The following is a 27097-nucleotide window of genomic DNA, read 5'->3' on the forward strand; positions in this document are numbered from 1 at the left end:
ATTCGAGTTGGCTCGGAGGAAGCCCCTTCTTCTTCCGCCGAGCTCGGGGATTGGCTGAGTCATGCTCGGGGCAAGGACGCCTCGCTATTGGTTCTGGTGTGGGGAACCAGACACACAGTAAATACTAGAACAAACATAAGAATGTTGAGGTAATTTTGCGGCAGAAGGTCAAAGAATTTCCCAAGTGACGTGGTCAGCGACTTACCATTATACGTGATGAAGAGCCTCTGAACTGTAATGTTAAGTCAGTTATATAATTTCGGGTCATCTGGCTTTCTCCCAGACACAAAAATATAAATTCGAAGTCACTTGCAACAAAGAAGTTTGAGTATCTCTATGGCTTATGTGTTGGATGCTTAAAATGTAGGCATAGACCGCCATTGTTGGAAGATCTGCTACCTGAGCGACCTCGAACGTCCCGAGTGTAGATCTTGGTGGTGGAGACGAACGGCTCAATCAGACTTTAGGACCTGAAGATTGGGAGCATATCACTGTTTTATCCGGGATAGATGTGCGGCTCATGATAGGGCGGATACTACAGGATTACCATATACCAGGTGTCGTTGGAAGCTCGACAGATAAAACAGAGAGGAAGATGCAATATCAGCCAAAATTGGTGGACAAAGGCTATACGTAACAGAAAACAGACATCACTAGCATATCAACACTCCCCAGGATCCACCGACAGCAACAGACATAAAGCACCAACAAAGAAGTTCATAGCATAGCAACAACACCGGCCAGAACAACCGGCGCCCCCGTAATCATCGCCTGCACAGGCCCCGCAAAGACAGCCGCCGCACCCCCGGGCGTCTCGGTGGCCTCGGGCTTATCAAACTTATCCAAACCCCCCGTAACCTCCAGCTCATAATACGTGACCTGCCCGGTCTCCAGCGAAGTATGCGTGCTCCACGAGCTCGACTGCTCGGCCCCACTCGCGCTGCCGGACCACGAGAACGAAAGCGAGCACGCGGCACTTGTGCTCCACGTCTCAAACGAGCAGTCGTAGTCGAGTGTTGCCGTCAGCGGAATCTGGCCCGCGAAGTCGGTGTAGCCGGCGTTTAGGCGGTATGTGCTGATGCCCTGTGTGACCGTCCAGGGATCCTTGATTGAGCAGGATTCGGTGGGGGCGTCCTTGAGGCAGGAGACTTCGTAGGTGGTGGCCACGGCGTTGACGGAGACGACCGAGGCGCCGGTGGAGGTGAAGGAGGGGATTGCAATGGAGTCGAGGTCTGAGTCGTGGATGCCAAAGGTGCCGACTGTGCTGGTTTCGTCGGCGGTGGCGAGCGCCGCGAGGGCGAGGGCGAGGAGGGTTGCGCGCATCTTGGTAGATTAAATGGGAGGATTTCAGTCAGGGTTTTCAAGAAAATATGGTTGCTCGCTCGTGAGAACCAGGGGGAAGGAGCATTTTTATGTTACACTGGGAGAGTCAGAAATCAACCGGAGATTAGCCTGCGAGCCAAGTATTGATTGAGGTGAAACATGGCCAACGAGAGGCTTCAATCGTCCAACAATTCAGTGTCGTCTAGCCGTTGTTGATCTAGTCTGCTGTTCGGCTACAATCTAGTGCGGCTCTTAGCGCAGCCAAGCATCCAATTTCTCCCTCGAATCATCCCCAATTGGCCATCCCACGCTCTCGACCCCTCGGGGCCATGCAAATAGTGAGGGATATTTGAGTCACACAGTCACGGATGACGGAACATGTGAACGAGGATTCCCAGTTTGGGGGTTAGCAGAGGCTTGGGAGTCTTGGACGTTTCGGCTGGCGCCTGGGGAAGGGGTTTTGCCTGGAGAGAATGCTCGGAAAAATCTCCACATTGATGGATGAACTGTGGGTCAACCTTGAGGCTAAGAAGCTTGGGCACTCGGCTCAGACCCTTTTGGGGCAGAGCAGCGGATATCCGGCAACTGTCCTTCCGAAAGTCCGAGCTGTGCGAAGAAACAGTGAGACTATAAGTTGTTCCCTTTCATAGCCAATGCCAGGCGATTTCTGGTAAGTGCCAGTCTAAGAGCACCCATTTTTGGCGGCCTCCTGAATTCATCCGGGATTGAGATCCCTCCACGTGCTTCGAGGAGATGCACGAACTCCGGCCATTTCTTCCAGCCAGCCTTGGTCAACTTGGCGCCGTGGCGTAGGAGAAGGGCTGCAGTCTCGTATGCACTAACCGGCGAGACATGATCTCCAATCTCGTGCACGTTCTCGCCGACGCCGCAGGAAAGGTCCAGCGGAGTCAGACCTCGACTGTCCATGATGTTGGTCTTCGCACCGAACTGGAGTAACAATACTGCCAGATCCGGCCTCGCGACATGCAGCGGGGAGCAAAGAACCCTTTCGCTCGGCGTTCTGGAGATTTTCCTCCTCTTCACCAGAACCACGTTTGGTTCTTGACCGGCCTTGAGGAACTGATGGACTAACTCTAGAATCGCGGGTCGTGTATTCTGGGGACCAGAACTGCCTGTAAACCGACGGTAGTTGAACTCCTCAAACAAGAGCTGGAAGGGTGTATATCCTTTGTACTTGGCGTCTAGTCTCGCTCCATGCCTGACCAATATGGCTACTACGTCCACGGATGCTTTGTCCACAGAGTGGCCCCTTAGGTCAATCCCCTTCCGTTTTATATGGTTCGGTGTTGCACCAAAAACGTCAATGTATGTTAGGCAATGAAGGAGAGAGAAAGGTCCTGTATCAGAAAGAACCCCATTGCGCGAGTGAATAATGTCTTGCAGCAGCGTGGTGAGGTTGTAGATGACCGCGAATGCCAGTTTTGGATCGTGGATATCAGCTGTTGGCCAGCCCTGAGACCCGAGAAACCCGTCGATTGCATCCTCTTCGACATCATCCCAAAAGGCTTTCATGGATCTACCGGTTGTAGCCTCAGCCCGACTCAGGTAGTTTGCTCGACCGGAAATATACTTGGCAGAGCTGGTCAAATAGCCCATTTGTAAGTAACTGTACGCACGCTTCGACAGCCACGTGTAACCGTTGTCGAGGGGCAAAGAAAGGGGTTGTTGCAGAATCAGGCTGCGGAATCCCGGTTGCGCAACAAAGTCTAGAACAGTTTGGTGCATGAACTGCACTATCTTTAGACCGGTTGTCTTGTCACGAACCTCTTCGACCAAACCAGCTCCCCGATCTTGAACCCATTGCAGGAGGTTCTGGTCCAGCTCATGTGAATGCATAGCTTCAATACAGCTGGGGATGTTGTTGCAGGTGGCACACTGCACAGTGGCGATTAGTTCTTCAATGAGCATCTGATGCTCGCAACGGAGGATAACCTCAAACATGACGAAGGATTCCTCGCGATACTCGGACGGAATGCGCCGAATCGCATCCGTGTAGAATTCCCCCAAGTCTTCAGGAAAGGATTCGGCGTTCTTTGATAATTGCAGTATAGATACGCCTTGAAGGTAATCTTGTCTGAGGATGCCCGTAATTGCTCTGACCCAGATAAAGACGCCTTGGGCTCTTGTAGCAATGTTCTCCTCGATATCGCACAGGGTCGCTTTATCGTACACGCCAAGGCTGCCAGACTCATAGATATTGGACAGGCGAGCGGATAGATACGTTCGAATATCCTGCTCGGTATGTTCATGGATTCTGAGCCCTGGGCAGTCGGAGAAAGTGTTCTCAAAGGTAGACCATTCTCTACTCGAGAAGCAGGCTTTTAAACGCGTTTTCGCACCTGAACGACTTCTGACGGAGCATTGAATGAAGTCGACAATCACTTCTGGCCGCCCTTCATATTCGTCCAACGCGTCAAGGAATAGGTAAATTTCGACCGGCAAGGAGCGCTGGGCAAGGATTGCTTCATAAGACTTCATCAATCTGGCCAAGGTCCACTCGGCACGGTGCTCTACTTTCAGGCGATGAAAGTCTGCCAGTAGGCTAGCGGCAAGTCGCGGCTCTTGATCCAAAAGCCTGAAAAGAATGCTGTGGAGCATCCCCTCAAAGGATTTCTGTTGGTACGAGCCTCGATGATGAAAGAAGAACGCGGCCTTGATCCTTGGAATATCAGAGTCTCTCCTAAGCAAGGTAGTGGCAAGGTCCTTGTGGTCCCATATGTACTTTATCAGTGTTGATTTGCCGGAACCTGGTCGACCGCGTATCCAATATAGAGGGCCATCGTCGCCTAGCCAATCACGAAGACCGACATCAGAATGCTGCCAGATCCACTGGAACGTATGTGCGCATGCAGCATCAATGGTGTCTTCACGCAGCTCACTGTATAGCGACAGGGTCGAAATTAATTCCTTATACAATGGCAAAGACCGAATCTTGTATTCCAACATGGACTCCAATTCTGTCTGAGACGGAAAGCGGTTTACAGTTGCTGCAAGCATTAGCATCTATCAACAATGGCCATGAAGGATATTTTACTCTCAGAGCCGGTTGTGTACGGCAGGTATGATGACAGATTCGGCCAGGAAACGGGAGGTTTGGGCAGCAGCCGGTGCCATGTGGTCAGTCTAGACAGCACTGGAGATGGATCTTGCCCAGTAATTTGGGGAGAGAATTGGCTAAGAAGATGTGCGGCAACAGTAGCTATCTTCTGACTTCCCGCTGGTAACCTGAGGATATCATGGTCGGGTTTGTTGACTGAGCAGTTGCGTGGCGAAATGGACCTTCCAGTCGAGGAGCGATCCGCAGGCTGGTGGCACAGGCATTAGTGACCGTGCACGCCATTGTATCGGCAGGGCTTACCTCTAGAACGCCATCTGGAATCGTATCGTAGCCGGAGCAAATACTGATGTTCTGGCTTTGAGCGATCCCGCTCATCATGCGATCTAATTTGGCCAGATAATTCGGGTTCGTGTCCAACTCCTCCAGAAGGTGCTTGAAGCGGGAGTTGCCCACCATGGAAGCAAGTATCTCTTGCCCAGGATAAGAATTGGGAACTCCCAAGAAAATGCAAGACCTGATGGTCTTCAGGATGAACATTTCTGTCTGACCGCTATTCGCCAGTTCGATCAATGCCTGCTTGAGTACAACTCCCGCGAGGGCGTGGGCGACGACAACAACGGGCGTCGCTGCCAAAGATGCCCGATCGATAACTCTTAGTTGCGAAATGAGCGATATCGCCAGGCCTTCGACGGTCGCAGGGTTACCGCGATGGGCTCTGGCATCGTAGCCATACAGCAGCACCCGCGTCCCTCTGGCAAGCGGCGGCAAGCTGTCCCGCAGCCACATGAATGGATCGGAGGCGGGATCATGTTGCCAGATGGAGAAAGGGTGGTGTCCTAGACCGGGGATGGCGATGAAGCTTCCGAGGAGTCAGAACGGTTGTTCAATTTTGAGTACGCGATCTTACTCGAGAGAGTGGCCGTCCTCGGGGACGTCATTGAGCACGGTAAACCCATCAAAGTGCGTGTCAATCACAAGAGTTCCGTAGGAAGAGTTGTGGCAAAAAGTCAGACTCCACTGGGACGATCTGCTACGCAGAAGCCGTGGCACCTCCTCAAAGGTCGCGGTTGCCGTTTTGGTGGATTGCGCCTGCCCATTGAGTGCAGCCAGCGAATGGATCCGGATCTCCTGCACCGACTGGATTTGCAGCTCTCTACAGCTCAGAAGGAAATACGGCAGCTCCTCCCTGGTCACATCATTTGGAATCTGTGATATTCGGTATGTGGCTAAAGTTCCAACTAATTAGGTCGACTCAAGCACACGAGTGCATTCGAGGCTGGCACTCGCGAGACGATCCTTACGAACCTTGACGGCCTTCCAAAGCATCCAATCCATCATGGGCCATGTCCTGGATTCTCTGCCGGATGGACTGAAAGGTGTCATCCTGTTGGTTTCGAAACTTTGTCATGTCCGCATGTTCAGCAGCAATTGGCTCTTCTCTCTCGTTTAGATAATGCAGCACGGCCATCGAACGAGGGACGACCTAAAAAAAATTAAATTCATCCAGGTGGGATCATGGCATTACTAGTACCTCTTCTTTCCCGGCAAACTTTGTTGTTTTTGTCTCATAGTATGTGCACATCTCGATCTCATGCCGGGTGAAGATCGTCGTCTTTTCGAAACTGGTGCTCAAATCTTGCAGTTCGTTCGAATGGGCCCACAATGCTTTCAGCAGTTTCTCGGGTGCATTCATAAATGTGGCTTTGCCAATCGCCTTGAGCACCTGTATCCGGGCCTTGTCTGCGATGTGGCTGCCGAAATGTGGAGTGCCCATGAACACGATGCCCGCTATCGAGTCATAGATCGCCTTTTGCTCCTTGACCCTGCGCGTTTGGAGACCGGAGTTGCATTCTGCGTGTATATTCGCGATCGCCTATCCAGTCCAGGTCAGCGGATTTGTTCCAGATATTTCGGAAACGGACCGTACTCGTTTCACAACCAACCCACCGAGACTATGCGCGATAAACACCAGAGGCCGATCCAGCTGCGCAGCATCCTTCCTCTTATCAATCAGGCGACTCACAAATGTCTGCGCGATCGCATTTATTGTAGTGGTATTCTCCACCAGCGCCCGTTCGAATAAAGCATTGTATCCAAACATCATGACGCGACACCCCGGGATATCGGTCAAAATCTGAGCTGGCCAGAAGAACCCGCCCTCGCCCGACTCGTACGTCCATGTTCGCTTCGGATTGCCGTTTAGCCCGTGGAGGAAGACATAACTATCAAGAGACAAGAGTTAGGGTAGCATGGAAAACAAAGATCTTGAAGATATGCCGAACTTACTCGACCGCCGTTGGTCCTTCCACCGCGCCCTCAAGCACCGTCAGCCCCTCATCAGCTATACTCAAGCTTGGGTGCGGCTCCTGGAATGATAAGTTCATGCCAAGAATAGTGGGAATTTCTTGATACTGACCATGGCTACACGGCTCCAGCAAGAGTCGTCAAGCTGGGGTGAGCGCTGTTTCTTGGAGAACAAAACGAAGTCAGCCGCCAGCTGAAGTTCTTCCCCTCTTACCGGCTCGTGACTTCAAGCGCCCAGAGCTGAAGCGCGCATGTTGACAAGGATTTGCAGGACACTGGCCGAATGGGCGGCTCTGCACCACGCCACGGCGCTTAGCGAATACCCCCATCCAGCTCTGATCGGCGTAGAATAATGCCTATGGCAACTACGGAGTACAAACTTAACTAACACTATTTAGATACGTGTACGCCTAGGGAAGGGATATGGCCACCCAATGGTGTGCATCAGCGCTGTAGAAGTTCCTGCACTATAATGGGAGGGATTTACCCCCTCGAGACGTACAAACACCGAATTATACATATACCTAGAGATCTTGCGATACAGGATATCATTAATAGCTTTCCTAGTCTGTATATCCAGTACAAACTATGCCACAAATGCTATATATGAGCCCCAATCGTCTCTGAAAATCTATTAGATTACAGGAAGAAGAAATTATGTCTCCAAAAAGCTCTACTGTTACTATATTCAGTCGTCACAAACTCTTAACCTTGTAATCAATAGAGAAGCACATTCGGGAGCCTCCGTTCAACATACTACAATCAGTCAGCAGCAGTCATAGACTCATAATCCAAGATACTTACATCACGATACTTGCCCTCCATCCTCATCCTCAAAAAGCACTTGAACGGCATCGTCTCCTCCATCAAAAACCCATAAAGCCCCTCCGCATGCAACCCACAACCCCTCCCTCCCCCATTCGGAAACAAAACCCTCCGAACCTCATCCCTAACAACCTCCCACCCACCATCCTCCTCCAGACCCAACGCCACAACAAGATGCCCAATATGGTTTTGGAATAGGGAATGATGTACTTTGCTCCACACGTCATGCAGGTCATCCGTCGTCGTCGCCGCACCAGGGGGGATGGTATGCAGGTCATACCCCTGGCTTCGGAGCGTGGGCATGTGTAGTCTTATCCCACCAAAGTCGCGGACGGCGAAGCCCTTTATTCTCCGTGATGCGCGGCAGATACGCACGCAGGTGTTTTGGCCGTGCGCTTCGAGGCCGATGCCGTGGTTGACCAGTGGGGGGAGGGTCAGGTTGAGGAGGATAGAGATGTACCTGCGAGAACCGAATTATGAGGAGGTGCGGTCGTACTAGTATTGAGTAGTAATAGGCCAGATGACGGACTCAACACTTACCTGCGCAACCACTCCTTCTTTTTCCTCTGCTCGGTCCCCGGTGGAAAGAGCGCCTCGGCGTGTGCCGTCGTCTCCTTCTCAAACCCAGTGACGGGGAGCTGGCTAAACGCAGACGCAATGATGAGCGACTCACCCTGGGCATTCGCTCGCAGCTCGAGATCCTCTCGGAGGATACACGAGAAATGCTTCGCGTCGTTGAAATCCTGACATGGAGCCACTTGGGCCGTGTTTTGGGCAAACGTGCGAAGGCAGCCTTTGTACGCTGACGAATCACAAGAGCCCCGAATCAGAGGATCAATTGAGTGTGTCGGAGTACATTATACGCCCGCGAGGCAAACAGGACCGACCAAGGCCATGTTTCTGATTGGTCACAAAGCACAGACTGTGCCTTCCCCGCTGACAACAGATCCAGTCAATCATATCGTGTATGGGCTGCCCGTGCTCCGGTCTGCAGGCGGCAATCCAGCCAGCTCTGTCAGATCTCAGAAGAAAGCAGACCGAGCAACACTCAGCTTCCCTGCAGAAGAAGCGCTGAACGCAAGGCGTGTGTGCCATCCCACCCAACGAAGAACACCTGGTAGTCCTAGAGTCAGACACCGTAAGTTGGTAAGCCAATCCTTCCCTATATACCCCAATCTTATTCAACCATGCGCAAATCAGTAAAACGAAAGCGCGCGGAGCTTGTCTTCCTCTCGCGAGTGGCTGCCAGCCTGGTCCAACGACGCCTTGTGACATCCTCTTTCAATGACACATCCATCCATCGTACTCTGGAATGTCAAATCTGAGGAGACCATAACCGTTCACCTGCCGAAGCGTCTGATTTAACCAAGCCGTCCGCGCCTCCGGGCTCTCTAGTGAAATCGTTCATATGCGTGAGTGATATCTCTTAGCGACAACTGGATGCCGATTTTGGGCAACTTGGCCAAACTTCCGAATAGGACTACTAATTAAGTGACGTGGACTTCCCTTGCGTCAGGCTAATTGGCTGCATAAGAAGGTACGTACTATTCGAAACCACGATAGGCCTCGTACCAATGGTCCAAAGGCATCGAGATCCGTCGGCCATCTCCAAAGCAGAATTGAGTCGATGAATAGTCAGGTACCGTCCGGGAGAGGTATTATATTACTTTGCTTAGAGTATTTGTCTTGCTCGGAGTTCTATCACTATAGTCGCACCTCTCCATCCTGCAGCTTTTGATAATCCTGCGTGGTAAAAGGGACATAGGACACCGCATGAGGGGGACGCCAGTACATCTTATCCCCAGCCCTCTCCACCAGTGCCACATCACACCCCTCTTGCCGCAGTTTCCCCTTTTGCATCTTCATCGTGCTCGTATACCCCAGCGCCGGAGTGATCCGCAGAAAGATCGGAACCGCATAACTTGGCAACACCCGCAATGCATGTTCTGCCAAAGCCCCAAAATCAAACTCGCTCTCCACGACCCCCTCCGCCAGAACAATTGCCGCACACCCCGCTCTACCATCCGCATGCGGCACCAGGACCCCGTAGACGTTACACTCCGCAATTGACGGAAATTTCCCCAACAGATCGGAGACTTCGTTTGTCGAGACATTCTCCGACTTCCAGCGGAAGGTATCGCCCAGCCGGTCGACGAAATAGACTCGCCCCTCACTGTCCTGCTTCATCATATCCCCGGACCGGAACCACATATCACCCTTCTTAAAGACATCGCGGATGAACCGCTTCTCCGTGGCCGAGTCGTTCTTGTAGTACCCCTCGAACTGCGCGTGGGGGTTCTCCGGATCAATCCAGTGGATAACCTCCCCCGGTTCACCGACCTTGCACTCCCTCGCAAACCCCCCAACCCGGATAATCTCCTGCGTATCAATATCAATCCTCACAATCTTCTCCCTGGATCCCGCAAGCATCTTCCAAAGCAACCCCCTAACCCCAATTGCGTGTGCGCTAAACTCGCCTCGATTGGCGTTGAACGTCGCCCCCATTCCGTCCGAGGCTGCGTAGAGCTCGTGGATGGTGGGGATGTTGAAGCGCTGCCGGAAGGGCTCCCACACGTCTGGCCGCATCCCGTTGCCCCAGGCCATTTTTACTCCGTGTGCGCGGTCCAGCGCGCTTGGAGGCGCGTTGAGCAGGTACCGGCAGAGCTCGCCGACGTATTGGATGATGTCGGCTTTGTGTCTCGTGACGTCGGGCCAGAAGGTTGAGTGCGAGAATTTCGTCCTGGGGAGCATCAAAGTCAGCATTAGCATTGTTCGAACAAAAGGAACCCCAAAAGGACAAAAATGAATGGAAGAGAATAGATGGAAGTGAAGTCATCCATCCATCCATCCGTAATAGACGGTGCGATGCAGTGAAGTGCCTACCCCAAAATCAGCGTACACCCTGCATGAAGCACGGGGCCAACACCCAACCCATGCGCGGCGCCGTGGAACAGCGGCAAACACGTATAGAATCGCGTCTCGGGCCGCAGGCCCAGGTGAGTCGCCATGGCGCGCCCAGTGTATAGCTCGGACGCGGCTGCGAAGATCACGGCCTTTGGGAGGCCCGTCGTGCCGCTGGTGTACAGGAGGGTCTTGATGGAGTCCGGAGCTATGCCGGTGCGTCGTTCCTCGGGGGGCGCAGTTTTGGGAAAGTCCAAACTGGAGAACAGCTCGGGTGAGTAGTAGATGATTTTGCAAGAGGGACAATCGGGTGCGACGGGGTCGACGCGTGGTCGCAGTTGCGAGTCAGCGAGGCAGTAGCGTGCTTCGCAGAGCTAACGGAGTTAGTTGAAGTATTGCAATGCCCATTTATGCGCGGGCATACATACCTGCAAACAATGCACCAGCGACTCGCCCGTCAAACTATGATTAACCAAAGACGGACACGCCCCGATGGCATCAAGCGCAAGCCAAAGAATCAAGTACTCGGGACTATTCAGCCCGTCCAGCGCAACGAGCTCCCCTTTCGCTAGATCTGTCTCCTTCAACAGCCAGTGTGCAACCCTGTTCACGTCCGCAAGGAACTCGCGGTACGTCCACTCCCGCCCGTCCGCCGCGAAGACAAGAAAGGTATTATCTGCGATCGCGGGATTCGCGACCTGGTCTTCCAGCACGTGGTAGAGGAGGAGTCGGTCCTGCTGTGCTCGCTGCTCGATGTACTTGCGTGCGCTGCGTGCGTTGCGCGAGTATAGGAACGTGTGGAGATCATGCCGGACGTGGAGTTTGGCGTCCAGGTAGCTGGCTACCGTTAGGGCGCCTGCGCCGATGGCGGCGGCTGTAAGGGGGTCTGTTGGTTATTAGTGGGCTTTCTAAGCATGTTTTATAGGAATGTGTTTCTTACCTGCCATTGTGAAGTGTACTTGATTGCTACATAATCTGTTGTATGCGCCCGCGGGGTCTATATCTGCATCTTGGAGAATGCGGGGGTTTATATAAGCGAATTCCCGAGGTCCGAGTAGCCAATTGTGGGCTACACAACTAAAAGGCCAAGGATTAGAGGATCATTCTTAAAATTGGGTTCTTGTCATTGATAGCAAAGGCGTTTCAATTCTGATTCCATCCTTAGCTGGGTTATGCGAATCTTAATGGGGTATGCATAGTAGGACCAGCTTACTCGTCGTGGTGCCCCGTAGTCCTGTACATGCAACAATCGGGACTGCCAGTGCGGGGTAAAAAAACAAGAGAATAAAAGTTGGACTCTTCTTATCGAATTGAAGGGCCAGCATCGCTCATCTACTTCAAGTATTTCATCATAATTTCCAGCATCTCAATATTCCCGTTTACAACAAGTCTTTGCGTCTTTCACTAGAGCAATGACCATGCCTCTCTCATTCAAAGCCTTATCTATCTACCTCGTGAAATTAGGCACCGTTTTGACGAGTTAAGCGAGCCCTCGCAGACATCAATTGTAGCTTGTAACTGGTCATCTGGACCTGGCTCGACTATGACTCAGCTATACCCAGACAGGCAAAGGCTGGGGCGCCGAATGACTCAGAGCGGATCGCCCCAGGGAGTTGCTTTTCAGCCGCAAAGTGGCTCTGCATATATTCATGTTTCCCCTAGAATCCATTTAAACTAACCTAAGCATTCAATACTCTGCACTCCCTCCAGCTACCTACCTACTATGTACGTATACCCTCTGCCCCCGCCTGGTCGGCCGAGGTTGACGACGCCATGCGACAGGCGAGCTATTATTGCCCAGTCTCATACATGCTAATAAGAGTAGCAGTATACAAAACCGAGCTAAACACACCCTAGCTCGTTCTTTTTGCCAAGGCAAGATACCGCGAGGAAGCATGACGATGGACTCTCTACCAACACGTGCAAGAACTATCCGAATCTCCCTTTTCTCCTACGGTCATTCCAATGGGCCCATCGTGCTCCAACAGCAGCCAGGAGAGGGACAATATCACAGAACACTCGCATACAATATCCGACACTTGCCAAACCCACCACGCCACCTGCGAGCCAACGGGGCAACCGGTCTGTCTCGGCGGCTCCAGAAGGAGTTTCTCCAGAATGATAGCGTTGAAGCATTCTTGATCAAAGTCCAGGCGGAGATTTCTGATGTAGTCAGAGAAAGGTGTGGCCTCGACCAACCATTCAATGCGACTGAGCCGGATGAGATCAATAAACAAGGCTCCGACGCGGAAGAAGCTGGTACGCCCGCGGAGTTGGATGCCGATTCAAAAGACAAAGACGCTGCCTTGGAAGAAGATGCAGACATCGATCTAATTGTGACAATATGCTGTGAAGAGGGTCGTCATCGGAGTGTTGCTTTTGTTGAGGAGCTAGCCAGACGGCTGAATACTATGCTCAAAAATGGAGACGGCATCTCCCAACACTGGCAACTGGATATCCACGTTACACACCGTGATATCGAAGATCAAAACGAAGATTGCGCACAGTCGGTAGGCAAGAGTAAGCGTCCAAGCAAGGCTCAGGCAAAGGTTAGACAAAGGGAACGCCGCGAAAAGGGGAATAGGTATACATCCGGTCTTGAAGGGGAGGATGATCTGGACTAGCCAGCAATTGGGCGAAGCGAGGAACTGAAACCAGGTCCACTGTATGGTTTCCACAGTACTTTATGGGCTTATGTATTAGTTCAGAAGCAAGCCTTCCAATGCTGGCTCGTTTGGAATGGTAGTGGGGTGCCGATAATCCGTGTATGTATGAAACGATATGCGAAGCAGCTTAGGCCTGAGCGAGACATAAGCTCTGCGGCCAGAGTCAAGTCACGCTACTACGGAGGTATCTAGAAACCAACAATCAGAATAGAGCAACCACGGAGGCGCAAAAAAACAAGGGCTAAAAAAATAAAATAGTAGGGATTTGCATGTAGTCACCCACCATACTACTGACCTACCAGCGTGAGGCAGTCTTCCTAAGCTGTGGTGCTTCGACACCGAGCGAAGGGGTCAAGGAGCTGCATCCAGTTAAAATAAAAGAAAAAGGCTATATATGTCTATAATATCTATATCTATGTTCTATCCGTTAGGTAATGTGGAACATGCAGATGCATCGTCGGTAAACCGAGCCTGGTTTGGACATGCCGTCCGGTCAACAAGCAAATTTATATGGACGCACGTCAAGTAACTGCGCTCAGTACCTAAATGGGCCAGACCATTTATTTTAATTCACATAAGCTTCTAGATAGCTAAAGATAGGTTTAGGCGTCTTTAAGCAGCGCCTGAGCCGAGACATTGGGTGTCTATATGTTTACCTATTCAAGCCCGTAGGTAGGTGGGTACTCAGTTACAAACACTCAAAACCCAAGTATAATCCCACCTCAACCCCCCCGCAACAGAAAACTCCTCCACCTCTTCTCCCACGGCTCCTCCACATCCCCATCCCCCGGCCACAACTAATCAAAAACCGTCTTGAGCCGCTTCGAAAGCTCCTTCCCAATGCTCCGCTCCAGCAGCTTATTCCCGATCTCTAACTCCAACGCCCTCTCCCCGACGCGCCGGACATGCACAGGCGGCTCAGTCGTCGAACCCTGAGACGCCCCCACGCCCCCGCGCTCCACGAGGAACGAGTGCCCGATTGAGAGGACTAGGTGCGCCTCGGGGAGTTGTAGCGAGTTTGCGCCGAAGGGGATGCAGGTGAGACGCGACAGGCGAGAAGTAGTGCTACTACTACTACCACGCCACTGAGCGGCACCGCTTTCAACGGCGTCCCAGATCCCGCGCGCCAGGTCACTATCCGTCGCGGCGTTGACTAGAATCTCGCGGAGTGCGGGACCCGCGGGGCGCCACTCCCGGTTGAAGGGCCACGTGCGCGTGTAGCAGTGCAGGTCAAGCAGGAGGCTGTGCAGATTCGGGAAGGCCGCGCCGAGGGCGACGTATTTGTCGTATTCACCGGGGTCGCCCTGTGTGCGCTGGATGGGGATGCGGAGGTCGCGGAGGTGCGGGCAGGACGCGCCTATGGCTGCGATATCGGCGGGCGAGCAGTTTGGGAACTTGGGGCCGTCGTCGGTCATTGAGCGGCCGTATTCGGAGACCTCGATGAGGAGGCTCGTGAGGGAGGGACCGTGGTGGGAGAGGATTGTGTGGAGGGAGGAGGGGCTGCGGGCGCCGCGGAGGCAGAGGTGTTGGAGGGGGTGGAAGGCGAGGATTGCGGTGATTACAGTCGGGCTGTTTTCTTGCAGGCTGAGATTGGGGTCGTCGTCGCGCTCGAGATCGAGGTCGATGAAGAGTCGTGTGAGCTGGGAGAGACGGGGGGCGACGTGCTGCAAGATGCTTGCGTCGTACGCCACGTGGATATCTAGAGACCGCAAGGAGGACAGGTCGAAGATATCGGCTACCGTGGATAGCATGGGCTCGCGTGGCCCGAAGCCGGCGATTGTCAATGAATGCAGACGGGCCCTTGGGGTGAGGTTGGTGGAGGAGACGAGTGCGCGCCATTTGGCCTGTGCCGCGACAATCTCGTTGTACGACGCAGAGTGGCTGGATTGGTAAATGCGCAGGTGTTGAAGATTGGGGCACGCAGCTAGGAAGGGCAGATGCTCGGTCAGCTGCAGCCATGTGTGGTGGGGCGGCGCTGTGGTCCGCTGCCAGGCAACGGGGCATTGAGCGCAGAAGCTGCGCAGATGGTCCAGTGAGTACTGCGAGGGGGAAGCCGGTGGGTGGCGCGCAGGACTCGAGCTGATGAGCGTCCGATCAATAAGAGCAGCTGAGCTCCCTCCCCTCGGCATATACCCGCTCCAGGCGAAGCCCGTCCTTTCCAAGGGCGTATCAGAGTCCCTTGGCAGCCAATGTCCGTCCCAGATGTTCAGCACGCAGTCTGGATGTTGCGTAGCCAGCGTCTGAAGCAGCGGCTCTGGGAAGATGTTCGGCACCCCGTAATTGAGCTCGGTGAGGTGCTCCAGTCTCGAAACCAGGGAGATTAGGGGATTCCAATCCTCTGGAGCATAAATGTCGAAAATCCACTTCCATCCAGAGGAGTTGGGCTGTGGGGTCACGCCAGTAACAAGGGCCGAGTCTAGAAAGGAGTCTCTCGCCGCCCGCGGGATGTGGTCGAACAGATTGCGTTCAAGCGCTTTCAGACGCGTTGTGTACTCGAGGCGGTGATTCTCAAGAAGGTTACGAATAGCGACTACACTGAGAGTACGCGCATACTTGAGATAGTGGCGTCCGAGTCCAGCTCTCGACAGCTCGGCGAGGGAATCGTGCGTCTCGACACAGGAATAGGGGGATTGCAGCCGCACGGTCAATCGTTCAAATAGCACCGGAGTAGCCACCTGGGAGTGGAAGTGGCTTGCGCGACGGAAGGAGCATAGGTCGTTGGAGTTGCCGTCTCGCAGCTGAACCAGGTAAGTCTAAGAAGGTGCATGCGAGGGGACGAATACGGACCAGAATACATATCGTGCGCAGGATCTCAATGGGAAGACTCTCCATCACTGCAAGGGGGAGGGGGGATGGTCTAGAAAGGAAGGGGCTTCAAAGGACTCGAGAAGGATGCGTCCGGCTTAAGTAGCTCCCAGGGGGCTAGTTCCTGGGCGCGAGGGGCACCAGCTACGCCATTGGTTGACTCGAAAGTGACATGCATGCGACTGACTCTACATAAACTGCCTCGACATCAAAACGGAGGGTGATTCCAATTGACGTAAATATTCGCCCAAAATCGCAACCACTGAAGGCTCCCCAGAACTGATGCTTTCATCCGGTTGTTGCTCGGCACCGCCTGCCAGACCAGTTCGGTCCGGGTGATCGTGTCAATCACCCAGTCGGAGGTGCGCCTTGCCTGATACTGGAGCAGGTGGTGGTGCCACTCGTTCCAGGCGTTGACCAGGTCGATGGGATTGTTTGGGTTCGCGAAGTTGAAGCGCTTCTCGGTCTCGGTGAAGACGGCCCTCACATTGCGGGTGAGCTCGCGGTGACAGGTTACGATGTCCTGGTCGTTCAGGTAGACCCAGACGGCGATGGCGGCTCGGATCTCGCCCAGGATCTGGCGGGGCAGGAGGACGTTGGCGATCATCCGGCTCCATCTGGTGCGCGCCACGAGGTTCACGTTCCTAAAGATCTGGTCGTGGTGTGTCGTGTTAGTAGAGTATGCGCGAGACGAGGAAGGGGCACCCTACTCTGCTCTTCATCCCGTTGACCGTCTTCTCCAGGAGCCAGAAATTGCCAGTGTTCTGGTTGGACCCAATGGTGTTCATGATCCTCGCTGCGATCTCCCTGGTGTCGAGATCGGCCGTGTAAAGGGGCGTAAAGACGGGCGGGAGGAGGAGTTGATCGGCCAGGATGTTGAGGCTTCCCAAGCGTGCGGGCAGGAGCAATTGACACGGGAGGGGATTCCAGTTCCCCGGCCGGCCATCGATCAAGATCCCCGCCGTCGCATGCTGGAGGAACTGGGCAATGGTCTGGAGCTCCACGATGTGCTCGGTGTCATGGTGGCTGCCTGTTTTAATCTGAGAGATCAGGCGCGGGTTGGAGCAGTCGCCGGGGCCATGAAGGAAATCGCGTGCTGGAAGACAAAGCTCGTCTGGGCCCAGCCCCCAGCCGGAGGGTAGTCGCGCGGCCTGATGCTCAGCGCCGACACCCAGCCCGGGCGCGCGGGAGCAGGCGGGTTGTGGCAGTACACCTAGAAGGCCTTGGGGGAGACGCGCTTCAGCAGCGAGGGATAGTCCTCCGGGTCGGCGGGCAGCTCGTCCGGGTTGGCATCGGTTGGGGGATGTCGCTCATGTCCCACTTTTCGGTCTCGCAGAGGTCCGGGTCTGCGTCGGCGTCGCACGGGTCCCCGAGGCAGGGCAGCCCATACGCCCCGTACACAGAACAGGACAAGAGCGATCTAGAGTACATCTACGCAACCTGCGGTCTTAACGGCCCACCGGATCTCCACCCCCCTCTCTTCACCGAAACCCCCACCCCAGACCCGCTCTGCCTCTCCGGAAAAACCCACACCATCACTACCGGCGAAACATGCGACATCATCGCGCTCCGCGAGGGCACCTCCTCCGCAGCCCTGCACAGCGGCAACGCCGCGCAGATATCCACCTGCAGCGCCCTCGTCCCCGGCCGCGAGCTGTGCGTCCCGCTAGGCTGCAAAAACAACTACGAGGTGCAGGACGGAGATACCTGTTACTCGATCGAAGCGGCCCACGGCCTCCCGCTCGACACCGTCCGGCAATATAACACCTGGGTCGACCCGTACTGCACGAACCTGCACTCCGTCCGCGACGTCCAGGGGAGCGTCATCTGTCTCTCGCCGCAGGGCGGGACGCACGACTCCACCGGCGGCGGCGGCGGCAGAGACGCCGCGAATGGGGGGTACAGCAACCACCTGACGGACCCGCCTGCGGGCTCAACGGTGGCGGCAGGGACGACGCAGTGGTGCGGGCGATGGCATACAGTGGTCGAGGGTGATCGGTGCGTGACAGTCATGATCCAGACTGGGATTACGGCGGCGTTGTTGCTGGAGGTGAACCCGTCGCTATCGAGGGCGGGCTGTGATGGGTCGTTGGTGCGTGGGCGGACGTACTGCGTTGCGCCGCATTTGTTTTGGGATGATCCGGATTTGGAGTCGTCGATGAGGGAGTCGTCTGTGCTGACTGAGAAGGAGTTGGAGGACCTCGGGTTTTTGTGATATAGGGAGTAGTGTAGATGGTGTTGTTTTGTGTGGCTTGTGACAATTAGGGTTTTGCAGAAGGTTGAAGACATGTAGAATTTTCAACAAGTACAATACATGGGAGCTTGAATACCGCACCTTCGCGAGTTTTATTGCTTTCGTCTCATGTCTCATCACACAAGGAGAGTAGCTCAGGCTCAGGTGTCTTTGGCAGTTTGGTAGCGTTACTAGACATAGCACACGAGGCCTTATAGAAAGTTTATTTTAAACTAGGAGTACTTAAAGGTAGTCCTAAAGCACTCTAGGCATGGACCTAGAGTAATCTAGGAGTACTCTAGGAGTACTCCCTAAGTACTTAGGGCAAGAGGGTAAAGCAGGTGTTATTATCCTAATCTAGCATGGCCATATTTTAGTTAGGCGGGTAAAAGGTGAGCTTAAATCAAGCGGTCAGGAAACCGCAAATTTCGACTTTGTCCTGAGAACCGATCCATACTGATATAATAAGAAAATCCCAATAATACCAAGCGTGCTCAACCCACCCAAAAGACTTATTCCCCGCCCAATACCCAGATTATTAAACATCGGCCTCGCGTACAAAACAGAACCGCAGGCCATGGCAGAGCGAAAGAAATCGTTGGCTGCAAATAACGATGCCGCGTACATCGGATACGACATGGGCACATACACAAATACACACTGCAGCACGATGAATGCTGACCCGGCGTAGATCGTTATCCCAATTGTCGGGACAACCCAGTGGATATTCTTATTTGCGGTCCAGCCGAACAGGAAGAGTCCGACGGGTGGTCCAAAGCTGGCGATTAGGGCGGGGACAAGCCGGCTTTCTTGCGACATTGGTCGGTCCTGTTTCAGCCGGGGGAGGAGGTAATACAATAGGTAACCGAAATAAAATGCGACGCCGAGGAAGCAGGCCACGAGGATACAGAGGAAGACGAGGCCGATTGTGCCGATGGTGAATCCGTATATGGGTGGATAGACTAAGGGAAAGACCTCGAAGAACTGTATGACAATAATTTTTGTTAGCAAAGCCACAGATTACGAAGCGTGCGGCGGATTGGTCAGGTGGAGCGGAGTTGGAGTTGACTTGACTTACTGAATAGTAGATACTGTACACAATTGCCGTGTATAGCTGGACAAACAAGACGGCCGGGTCCTTGATAGAGATCTCCAAAGGTTTGATGATAGCTTCTGTAGCAAGAGCGAGTGGTTCAAGTTCACCTTGGCTAATCTCAGACTGCGACATCAGGCTTTGAGTACCCAGCAATTTGCGCAGGCGGATTGCACGCTTGCGAAGAAGGGTAGGCGCTGATGTCTCAGGAAGAAAGACAAACATAATCACGAAGACGGGCGCAGCACCCCAAAGGATTTCCCACAGAGACCAGCGCCAGCCCATCTTTTCCACGGCAAAGCCGGAAAGGAGCGGGCCCAGAGCCGGACCACAATAAGCGGCTGTTACCCAAATGCTAAGCGCAAAGGGGAGATAGAGGTGCGAGTATAAGTCTTGCATTGTAGCCCCGCCGGTTGCAAGACACGGGCTACCGAAGAATCCTTGCAGGAAGCGAAGGACGAGAAGTCCGGCGAGGTTATCGACCATCGGGAGGGGAATGGAGACGACCACGAAGAGGAACATCGTGATACAGTAGATAGGTGATCGGCCGATGGAGGGGATCTCAGAGAGAGGTGAGAAGATAAGGGGACCGATGCCATAACCCAGCACGTATAACGAGAGACCAAGAGACGTGGCAGTTATCGAAACGCCAAAGACCTTAACCACGTCTTCTGAGGACGATGTATAGATTGCGGATCCGGTATAAACGATAAATGTGTAGATGAAGATAATGAACGCGACTGCGGACTTTTTGGTCTGCGACCATGCCTGCGGGTTCTCTGCGTCGTCTGATCCATACCAGTCGACGACCACGAGGCCATCTTTAATTTCAACAGGCAAGGGGAACTTGGCTGTTTCTTTTGCCCGTTCCTCATCTCCCGGCGTGTCTCTTGCCCTGTTGTTTGGGTTTATTATTTCTTTTCCAAATTCTCCTGGCGGCACCAGAGTGCTCGAGTCTGGCGGGTGTGGCTGGGATTTCTTCGCTCTCGACAAGGCCAGTTCGTAGTTTGTAGGTAAAGCAAAGTCCTGTTCTTCCTCGGGGTATCTCAAGACTCGGTTACCTGTTACCCAACGAATTAATTGCCCGGCTGGGGCATCGCGAAGAAGTTGGAACATTCAGTTGAGTGAAAGGCTGAGATATGGTGTCAGGCTAAAGGCTAGTCTTGCGCTGGCGGAATCGAACCAAAAATAGGCTTCCAGAGCGAAGAGCCATTATTACTTTTTAAACTCAAGTTGAGGAACCTAGAAGAGAAAAAAAAATTCTGCTTAGAATTTTCCATTATCAATCTTGAGATGATCTCTCGGACTTAAGCTTTGTATGCCGACGTCGTGTTCCGTAAGGCCATGCGAAACTAGACCGTGGATCGCAGCTGACAGTGAAACTTCCGGGCTAATCTATTGGCAAATCTAAGTTTGCCCCTTGATAGGGTTGAAGCTGACGCCTGGGAAGTCTTCGGTGATCCGTAAGCAGTAAGAGTCTTGGGGAACAGTTCTCCGGGCCCGCTCAACCAACGGTCAGTTGTGGCGAAAACACCACCTCCCTTCCTAGATAGAGTAAATAGAGTGTAAGCTAATGCAAGTTACTGACGCTCCAACATTTTCTGGTGGAGAAGCTGCCCTTTTCGTCTTATGTAATGTCGATTTGGCTGGCATGGGCAAAGTAGGCACAATCAATGAAGAAAAAGGTAACTAATTGAACTGAGTGTTCGAACTTTTCGCAGAGAGGTCAAAAAAAAAAAAAGGAATTTGGAATTGAAATTGAAATAATACTCTCTTCGTTTCTTGGCAGTCTTATTTTTTGCTCTTTTCCTCCCACCAAGATTGCATTACGAGAACATTTCAACAGTACATCCCGACAATATTCAGGCAATTACACATCTTCCCTGATTTCTTGAACGCGTGGATGCTCTCCAAGATTATTCACCATGTGACACTGGAAATGAAGTGCAGACTCTTGCCTCTTTGCGCGCCAGTGGTTGCTCGATTGAAGCAAACTCCGATTGCCCCGAACAACCCAAGGCCACTTCTGCGCAAAAGCCTCGGTCACTTCCCAGCCTTCCGGGTCCCATGGATCCCCCCACACAATCACGCCGCCGTATCCACTACTCACGGCTTGAAACCCACGCATGTCGCGACATAGCTGCCGTGCATCATACGTAGTTTCACCCTGACGTAAGAGATTGTCGCGGAGCTCGGAAACTGGCAGTAGATCAATCCAGGGATGGTGGGGTACACTGCATTGAAGAGCAGTGGGCCGAAGACTAGCCGGGAGGCTGTTGGAGAGGGACTTGTTAAGGTCCGCTGGACTGAAGTGGGATCGCGCGCTGGGTGACATGAGCCACGAGGTGTACCCGAGGGTCTGAGCATTAGCAACAAAAGACCGTGTGGTATTGAATTGAACTAGGCTTGGGAGGGTCTCTGTCTCCAGACACCCCTGCAGATACCGTTGGGATATCCACGCGGAAAATCGGTTGATAAGCTGCTGTGTCTCTTCGGAATCCGGTCGGCAAGCGGTAAAGGAGCTTAGATCGTCGATGAACGGAAGGCCATTGTCATGCAGCTGCAGAAGCGTGTTTGGATCAAAGGTAGTGGAGTGTCGACTGGTAGGTGATATTTCTGTACAATGGTCCCTTGCGCTTGGTGCGGGATAAGGTACAGCTCTGGCCCTTTTTCGTTGACCTTTGTGCGTTGGAGCATTAGTAGCTGCTATTTCAGTGGTCATTAGGAAGTAGGACAAACGGCTAATTCTCTGATTGATCCGATCTTGCAGCTTCTTCCTCTCCCTGGGGTCGCTTTTGCCTGTCCAATCGTCTCCCTTGCCTGCCTGCAGCTGCTGCGGCATGAGCTGCAGTGGAATATGCTCAGCCGACATTGTGCTTCGACAGTGGTCCTCTCCTGACTATTTGCAATTGGCAGATCCTCCCATTCGTGCAGTCTGCAGTCTCTAGGTTGAGGTTTATGACGCAGATGGGTGGTGTGAGAGAGAGACTGGAAATAGACTTACAATCGGAAGGGATATTACTAATCAAAACTGTGAGAGTTAACGTCATCAAGATGTTACTCCTGCAAACCAACTTCAAGAACAAACCAAACAATCTCATGTCAAAAGTGGGAAAGCTTCAAGCCGAATAATCCAACTCTTACTACAGATTGGTATTTACTATTTTAATATTAGGTTCATTCGCGGATAATATCCAGAAGCCTCATATCTTCAGCCGCAGACACCACTACATATATCCTCAAGATCTGCCCATCATGTGCTGCGATATCCCAGTTTTTCATCCGCACGATGAATTTCCTGCACCGGATGTTTAAGGTAGAACTCTCTAAGATCAATAGGGCTGATGTTCGAATACCGGTAATTATCCAGCTTATCACCTAGATGCACTTGAGGTTGAATACACTAGTAGGCAAAGCACCTGGAAGTAAATTGTATCAGCATCAATCCAATTGTAGTCCATTACGAAACCTACTTTGGCGCCCAGCTCATGACATCACTTGGATTCTCCTTGAAAGCCGCCTGGACCTGTTTGTAGAGCTCTTCGACAGTTCCCATTTGTTCAATGCGAAGTGGAATATGATATACTTCTTCGAAAAGCTCTTTCATTTCTCGAATACTTTTTCGGTCACCTCGGACTAGCATAACGGTCAGTATAGGCAATATCTTTATTCAGGGCAATATGGATGTTCCAAACTCACACCGCATCACCCCCACCGCAGTTCGGTCGAGGGCTACAGCCGCCGTGTAGGCTGCTGCTGTTTCGTAGCTTGTCAAGTCCCACATCTCATCGCCTGTACCCCAGAAGGACAGGCACCGGGCTGTAGCGTCCCAGCACCCAAAGAGTTCACTCCAGAAGGTCTCAATCAAAGCACCAGTGAGGATATGTACCCCCGCAACATCCTTGGAAGAGATATATTCCTTGATGATTCGAGCTGACTCTTTCGGGAAAAGGGCACTAGAGGGGATCTGGGTATAGTCCACCGCAAAGTCACTGGCGATATAGCGTGGGACGCCTGCCTTTTCGCAGGCATCTATCAGAATCTTCTGTCCCATGATCATCACATCCAGACTGCCAAAGTAACAACAGATCACTACGTCTGCGCCTCGCACGAATTCAAGAGCGGCAATTTCGTCGTCGAATTCGCCTCTGACGATTTCAACGCTGTCCTCAGACCGCAGTGATTCAGGTAGCTTCTCTGGGCTCCGACAAAAGCCGCGAATCGACACGTTAGGATAGGTCTTCAGTGCACTGGCTATACACTGGGCAAATTTGCCGGTGAGCCCAGCGATTGCTACTGTTGTTGACATAATGTGAGATGTAAACGAGGGGCGCAGGGACAAAAACGAAAGAGCAGCGGAAGTATGAGTATTCAGAAAGATGCGACCCCATACCTCTCAAGTTGGGGTTCTTATAGCTGAGCATATCCCCTAAACCGGGCGGCAAGTGGCATGTAGTGGAATATTCCTATCTAGCTGGATTTATAATCATCATACATGGTTCCAATAACGTAAAGAATTCAGCCGAATCAATGGTCGGATATAAATGGTTTCCATATCGAGAAGTATGGAGCCATTCTCACCTCCCCTAGATCTGCAACAATCCACTACTCCGCTGCAATGTTGTACTAATCTGAACAATTACTAATCTGAAATCTTTCCATGACTCCGTACGTTCTTGGTGGGGTATTTGCGTTGCCTGACCTGCTCGGCACTTACGCTCTTTACCACATAGTCTTTGGTAGTCTTCTCAACAGTGACTGAACTAAATTGATGACATTTTAGCCTAATCTCACGAATGCACGAGAGTTTCTACAACCACCAATCCTGTGAGAGACTATTTTATAGTACATTCGAATAGTTTTCGTCCACAAACAAAAATATCCCTGGTAATTACAGTGGCAACTACGCGCTCCCTCCTGGCGCAAAAACGCGCACCTCGATCATTTTCGGCTCCCCAAAGACCTGCTTCACCTTATCCTGTCCGATAACACGGAGGTACCATTGCACAGTGAGAGGATATCTCCCACGCATCTCCTTATCCACAACCTGTCCGAACCCCCAAACCATGGCAGCTGCAACGGAAAGGTCTGCCAGACTCAGGAGGCTCGACACCAAGTATTCCCGGCCACGGAGGTGGCGCTCCAAAACATCAAGCGAGACTTCAAGCCGGCGCAGCGAAGTTGCATCAACACCTTCATCATACGGGCCCATCCCGTACCGCCAGAGAACCATACTCTGCAATGGCTCGAAGAGCTCGTGGCCGGCGAATCCAATCCATTGGCGGATTAGAGCGCGCTCGTCTGCACTGGAGCCGAGAAGCTGAGTGCTCATGGGACCCATTTCGGCGGCGTATTGGGCGATGGCGTCGGATTCGAAGAGTTTGATTCCAGTGACGCTCCTGAAGGCTGGGACTTTGCCGAGCGGGAAATCGTGTAGGAATTCGGGGGATCGGTTGGTTTCGGTCATGATGAAGTTGGGGTCGATGCTCACCGTGCGGCCGTTTAGGGCTGCGGCTGCTTGGACCTGTTATAACTGATCAGTGAGAACATCGAAAGGTTGTAGAGGCAGCAGAGGGCTTTAGTACCTTCATCACCCGGGGATTGTATGGGTAGGTATAGATTGTTCCTATCGAGCCCATGTTGCCAGATTCTGCCGTATAAAGGGACTATTAGATATATTCCGATGAGTGATACTTTTGGCTTTTCGAGAACTCCTATCCTTCTGCTCTGCCATGGTTGTTCTTATAGCGACTGACCGAGAATTTCTGACCTGCTGAATAATGTGGGTATCCATTCTGGAAGTTTTCGCCGACAATGTTGATTTGTAACGTAGTCCATTGTTCGGTGTCCATTCTTTATTCACCGGATATGCAGCGTGGCGTCTACTTTGCGACGATTGTGTAGTCGTCCAGATGTAGGTTTATTTCTATCCAGAAACACACCGAAAAGCGACGATCACCAATGCGGTGGGCCCATGTCAGTGACTTGCATTAGCGCAAAAGCTAGAGGCGCATCCTGCCAATCGTAGGTTACCATCATAGCGGGCCTCAGATCTCGCATCCACCGGTGCCATTGGAACGTTAACCCCGCTTGAGCCTTGCACCAAGGTGGCGGAATCAGACGTAACAGATACGCTACAGAAAACCATCATACTGGGATATTAATCCGTAAATCCATGAGACAATTTTGGACGGTCCTTCTAATTCCAATTATTGCTTACTTTCTCTGCCAAGGAAAGTATTGACGACATTAGAAATCACAGAGTGACAACCACCTTCTTTGCCGAAACCCCTTTCTTCTGCACATCGAGGGCGTATTGAATGTCCTTAACTCCGTTACCCACTATATAGGAGTCCGGCTTTGCTTGAAACTGCCCGCTGGCCAGTGCTTTCGGCAAGAACTCGCCCCAAATCCAGTCGCCGACGTCCTTGTGCGGATCTTGAATAATAGAGTAAGCAATCACTGTAAATTTTCTAATATCAGTAAAGGGCATGCAAAAGGTCATCTGAAGTTCGGGGTGGACCAACCGTATTTCGGAGCAAAAAGTGGAGTCTGCTTCTCGCAAGGCAGGACGCTTGCAACCTCGATAGGCCTATTTAGCAGATCTGCAAGTGCAGAAATAGGTGTGAAGCTCATCTCCTCACTGATAGCGTCGTAAACTCCCACGAATTCGGTGTTGGTGATCGCCTTCGCGATTTCTTCGACGACGGATGGGGACCGATAGTCAAAGACAATATTTGCACCCAGGGATTTAACTAGGTCATGGTTCGCGGGGGATGCAGTAGTAATAACAGTTGCACCCGAGGCAGCAGCTAGCTGGATTGCCGTTGCGCCTACAGAGGAAGCGCCGCCCCAGATCAGGATACTTTGTCCAGATTTGTCTTGCTTACCCGCTGTAAGCGAAGGCAGAGGGAGGTTCAGGTAGTCCTTTCTATAGAGTCCGGCACATGCGGTTGATACAGCCAGTGGGAGAACGACCGCGTGCTCTAGTTCGAGCGAGAAAGGAACTTCCGCCACAAGCTGTTCCGTGACGACTGTGTACAGTTGGAAGGCGGCGTTGGCGTGATCCTGGGTCATGAGAGCATTGCAGTGACTAGTAACCTGGTTAGTCCAAGGATCTTTTGGAGGGAACAATACTCAGAAGATGGAGCGTCTCCGTCATAAACTCACGCAATGACCCGCTGGCCCTTCTTGAATTTAGTCACTCCACTCCCCACTTCCTCGATGATTCCTGCGGAATCCTCGCCCAAGATAAATGGGTACGTATTGAGGTACCTGCCGTGAGTCCTATTTTGTGGCTATTAGCAAACGGAGGGTGGTTTTTAGTCAAAGAAGAAGGGGGGCAAGAAGACATACTGAATTTTCCAGTCAACCGGATTCTTGCAAGATTAGGTTAGTAGCACTTTGACAATAATGGTAGATACAGACTTACTATAGCAACAGCAACATTTCTGATAACCACTTGTCCCTCGGCGGGTTGCGGCTTCGGTCCATCTTTTACAACAAATGGATAAGCCGCGGCTTGAGTAATCCAAGCAGATAGATTTTCCATCATCAGAGAGTTGATTAAGCTTGATGAAATTGAAATAGCAAAGATGGTGAGGAGCAAACAAGAAAGAAGAGCCTGGGCCAAGGTTTAAATACACCTTGCATCACACGCGAACGACCTAAAGGAGGGCTAGGGTATCATGACTTTGTAATCGATGGTGTCGCGAACAGTAAGCTGAACTAATTTTAGGTGTTTGAAAGAGAAATACTCTCGGACTTCCGAACTTAATTCCGGCGAACTAGGAAAGATCTCGACCTCAGCTCCACATGTCCATGACATCAGTGGATTTCTCTATGCGTAGATTTATAATTCGATTTCA

At 52.3% G+C, this 27097-nt stretch overlaps 11 protein-coding genes across 11 annotated transcripts; 2 read left to right on the plus strand and 9 right to left on the minus strand.

The window, feature by feature from the left end:
• Positions 1-229: 229 nt before the first annotated feature.
• On the minus strand, positions 230-1380 carry BJX68DRAFT_237829 (uncharacterized protein). The gene has a single exon (XM_071040251.1). The coding sequence runs from the start codon at positions 1321-1323 to the stop codon at positions 718-720; it is 606 nt and encodes a 201-aa protein (XP_070898664.1). The 5' UTR covers positions 1324-1380; the 3' UTR covers positions 230-717.
• Positions 1381-1950: 570 nt separating this feature from the next.
• On the minus strand, positions 1951-11379 carry BJX68DRAFT_267130 (uncharacterized protein; the record flags this gene model as incomplete). The annotated part of the gene is made up of 15 exons (XM_071045717.1): positions 1951-4331; positions 4379-4649; positions 4703-5261; positions 5310-5628; positions 5708-5885; positions 5934-6275; positions 6330-6624; positions 6689-6768; positions 7439-7462; positions 7511-7991; positions 8072-8274; positions 9248-10271; positions 10415-10806; positions 10861-11318; positions 11373-11379. 15 exons carry the CDS (start codon positions 11377-11379, stop codon positions 1951-1953), a joined length of 7014 nt encoding a protein of 2337 aa, XP_070898665.1.
• A 720-nt stretch (positions 11380-12099) lies between these two features.
• On the plus strand, positions 12100-13361 carry BJX68DRAFT_237831 (uncharacterized protein). Its single transcript, XM_071040252.1, has 2 exons — positions 12100-12157; positions 12258-13361. Exon 2 carries the CDS (start codon positions 12328-12330, stop codon positions 13054-13056), a length of 729 nt encoding a protein of 242 aa, XP_070898666.1. The 5' UTR covers positions 12100-12157; positions 12258-12327; the 3' UTR covers positions 13057-13361.
• Positions 13362-13895: 534 nt separating this feature from the next.
• BJX68DRAFT_267132 (uncharacterized protein) lies at positions 13896-15930 on the minus strand (the record flags this gene model as incomplete). The annotated part of the gene is made up of 2 exons (XM_071045718.1): positions 13896-15836; positions 15886-15930. 2 exons carry the CDS (start codon positions 15928-15930, stop codon positions 13896-13898), a joined length of 1986 nt encoding a protein of 661 aa, XP_070898667.1.
• A 181-nt stretch (positions 15931-16111) lies between these two features.
• BJX68DRAFT_267133 (uncharacterized protein) lies at positions 16112-16691 on the minus strand (the record flags this gene model as incomplete). Its single annotated transcript, XM_071045719.1, has 2 exons — positions 16112-16555; positions 16614-16691. The coding sequence occupies 2 exons, from the start codon at positions 16689-16691 to the stop codon at positions 16112-16114; spliced, it is 522 nt and encodes a 173-aa protein (XP_070898668.1).
• A 524-nt stretch (positions 16692-17215) lies between these two features.
• Positions 17216-18118, plus strand: BJX68DRAFT_267134 (LysM peptidoglycan-binding domain-containing protein; the record flags this gene model as incomplete). Its single annotated transcript, XM_071045720.1, has 1 exon — positions 17216-18118. One exon carries the CDS (start codon positions 17216-17218, stop codon positions 18116-18118), a length of 903 nt encoding a protein of 300 aa, XP_070898669.1.
• Positions 18119-18547: 429 nt separating this feature from the next.
• Positions 18548-20345, minus strand: BJX68DRAFT_276009 (MFS transporter; the record flags this gene model as incomplete). Its single annotated transcript, XM_071047977.1, has 2 exons — positions 18548-19120; positions 19215-20345. The coding sequence occupies 2 exons, from the start codon at positions 20343-20345 to the stop codon at positions 18548-18550; spliced, it is 1704 nt and encodes a 567-aa protein (XP_070898670.1).
• A 627-nt stretch (positions 20346-20972) lies between these two features.
• Positions 20973-22198, minus strand: BJX68DRAFT_96847 (bZIP transcription factor). The gene is made up of 2 exons (XM_071050096.1): positions 21969-22198; positions 20973-21908 (listed from the first exon to the last, which is right to left on the minus strand). The coding sequence occupies exons 1-2, from the start codon at positions 22099-22101 to the stop codon at positions 21100-21102; spliced, it is 942 nt and encodes a 313-aa protein (XP_070898671.1). The 5' UTR covers positions 22102-22198; the 3' UTR covers positions 20973-21099.
• Positions 22199-22482: 284 nt separating this feature from the next.
• On the minus strand, positions 22483-23538 carry BJX68DRAFT_255477 (uncharacterized protein; the record flags this gene model as incomplete). Its single annotated transcript, XM_071043042.1, has 3 exons — positions 22483-22632; positions 22723-22865; positions 22929-23538. 3 exons carry the CDS (start codon positions 23536-23538, stop codon positions 22483-22485), a joined length of 903 nt encoding a protein of 300 aa, XP_070898672.1.
• Positions 23539-24132: 594 nt separating this feature from the next.
• On the minus strand, positions 24133-24915 carry BJX68DRAFT_276010 (glutathione S-transferase; the record flags this gene model as incomplete). The annotated part of the gene is made up of 2 exons (XM_071047978.1): positions 24815-24915; positions 24133-24753 (listed from the first exon to the last, which is right to left on the minus strand). The coding sequence occupies exons 1-2, from the start codon at positions 24866-24868 to the stop codon at positions 24133-24135; spliced, it is 675 nt and encodes a 224-aa protein (XP_070898673.1). The 5' UTR covers positions 24869-24915.
• Positions 24916-25485: 570 nt separating this feature from the next.
• BJX68DRAFT_276013 (zinc-binding alcohol dehydrogenase family protein) lies at positions 25486-26811 on the minus strand (the record flags this gene model as incomplete). The annotated part of the gene is made up of 5 exons (XM_071047979.1): positions 26662-26811; positions 26586-26608; positions 26400-26516; positions 25757-26322; positions 25486-25691 (listed from the first exon to the last, which is right to left on the minus strand). Exons 1-5 carry the CDS (start codon positions 26782-26784, stop codon positions 25486-25488), a joined length of 1035 nt encoding a protein of 344 aa, XP_070898674.1. The 5' UTR covers positions 26785-26811.
• Positions 26812-27097: the final 286 nt, after the last annotated feature.

This window comes from Aspergillus pseudodeflectus (assembly GCF_044049435.1).
Source record: "Aspergillus pseudodeflectus strain CBS 756.74 chromosome Unknown BJX68scaffold_23, whole genome shotgun sequence".
NCBI lineage: Eukaryota > Fungi > Ascomycota > Eurotiomycetes > Eurotiales > Aspergillaceae > Aspergillus > Aspergillus pseudodeflectus.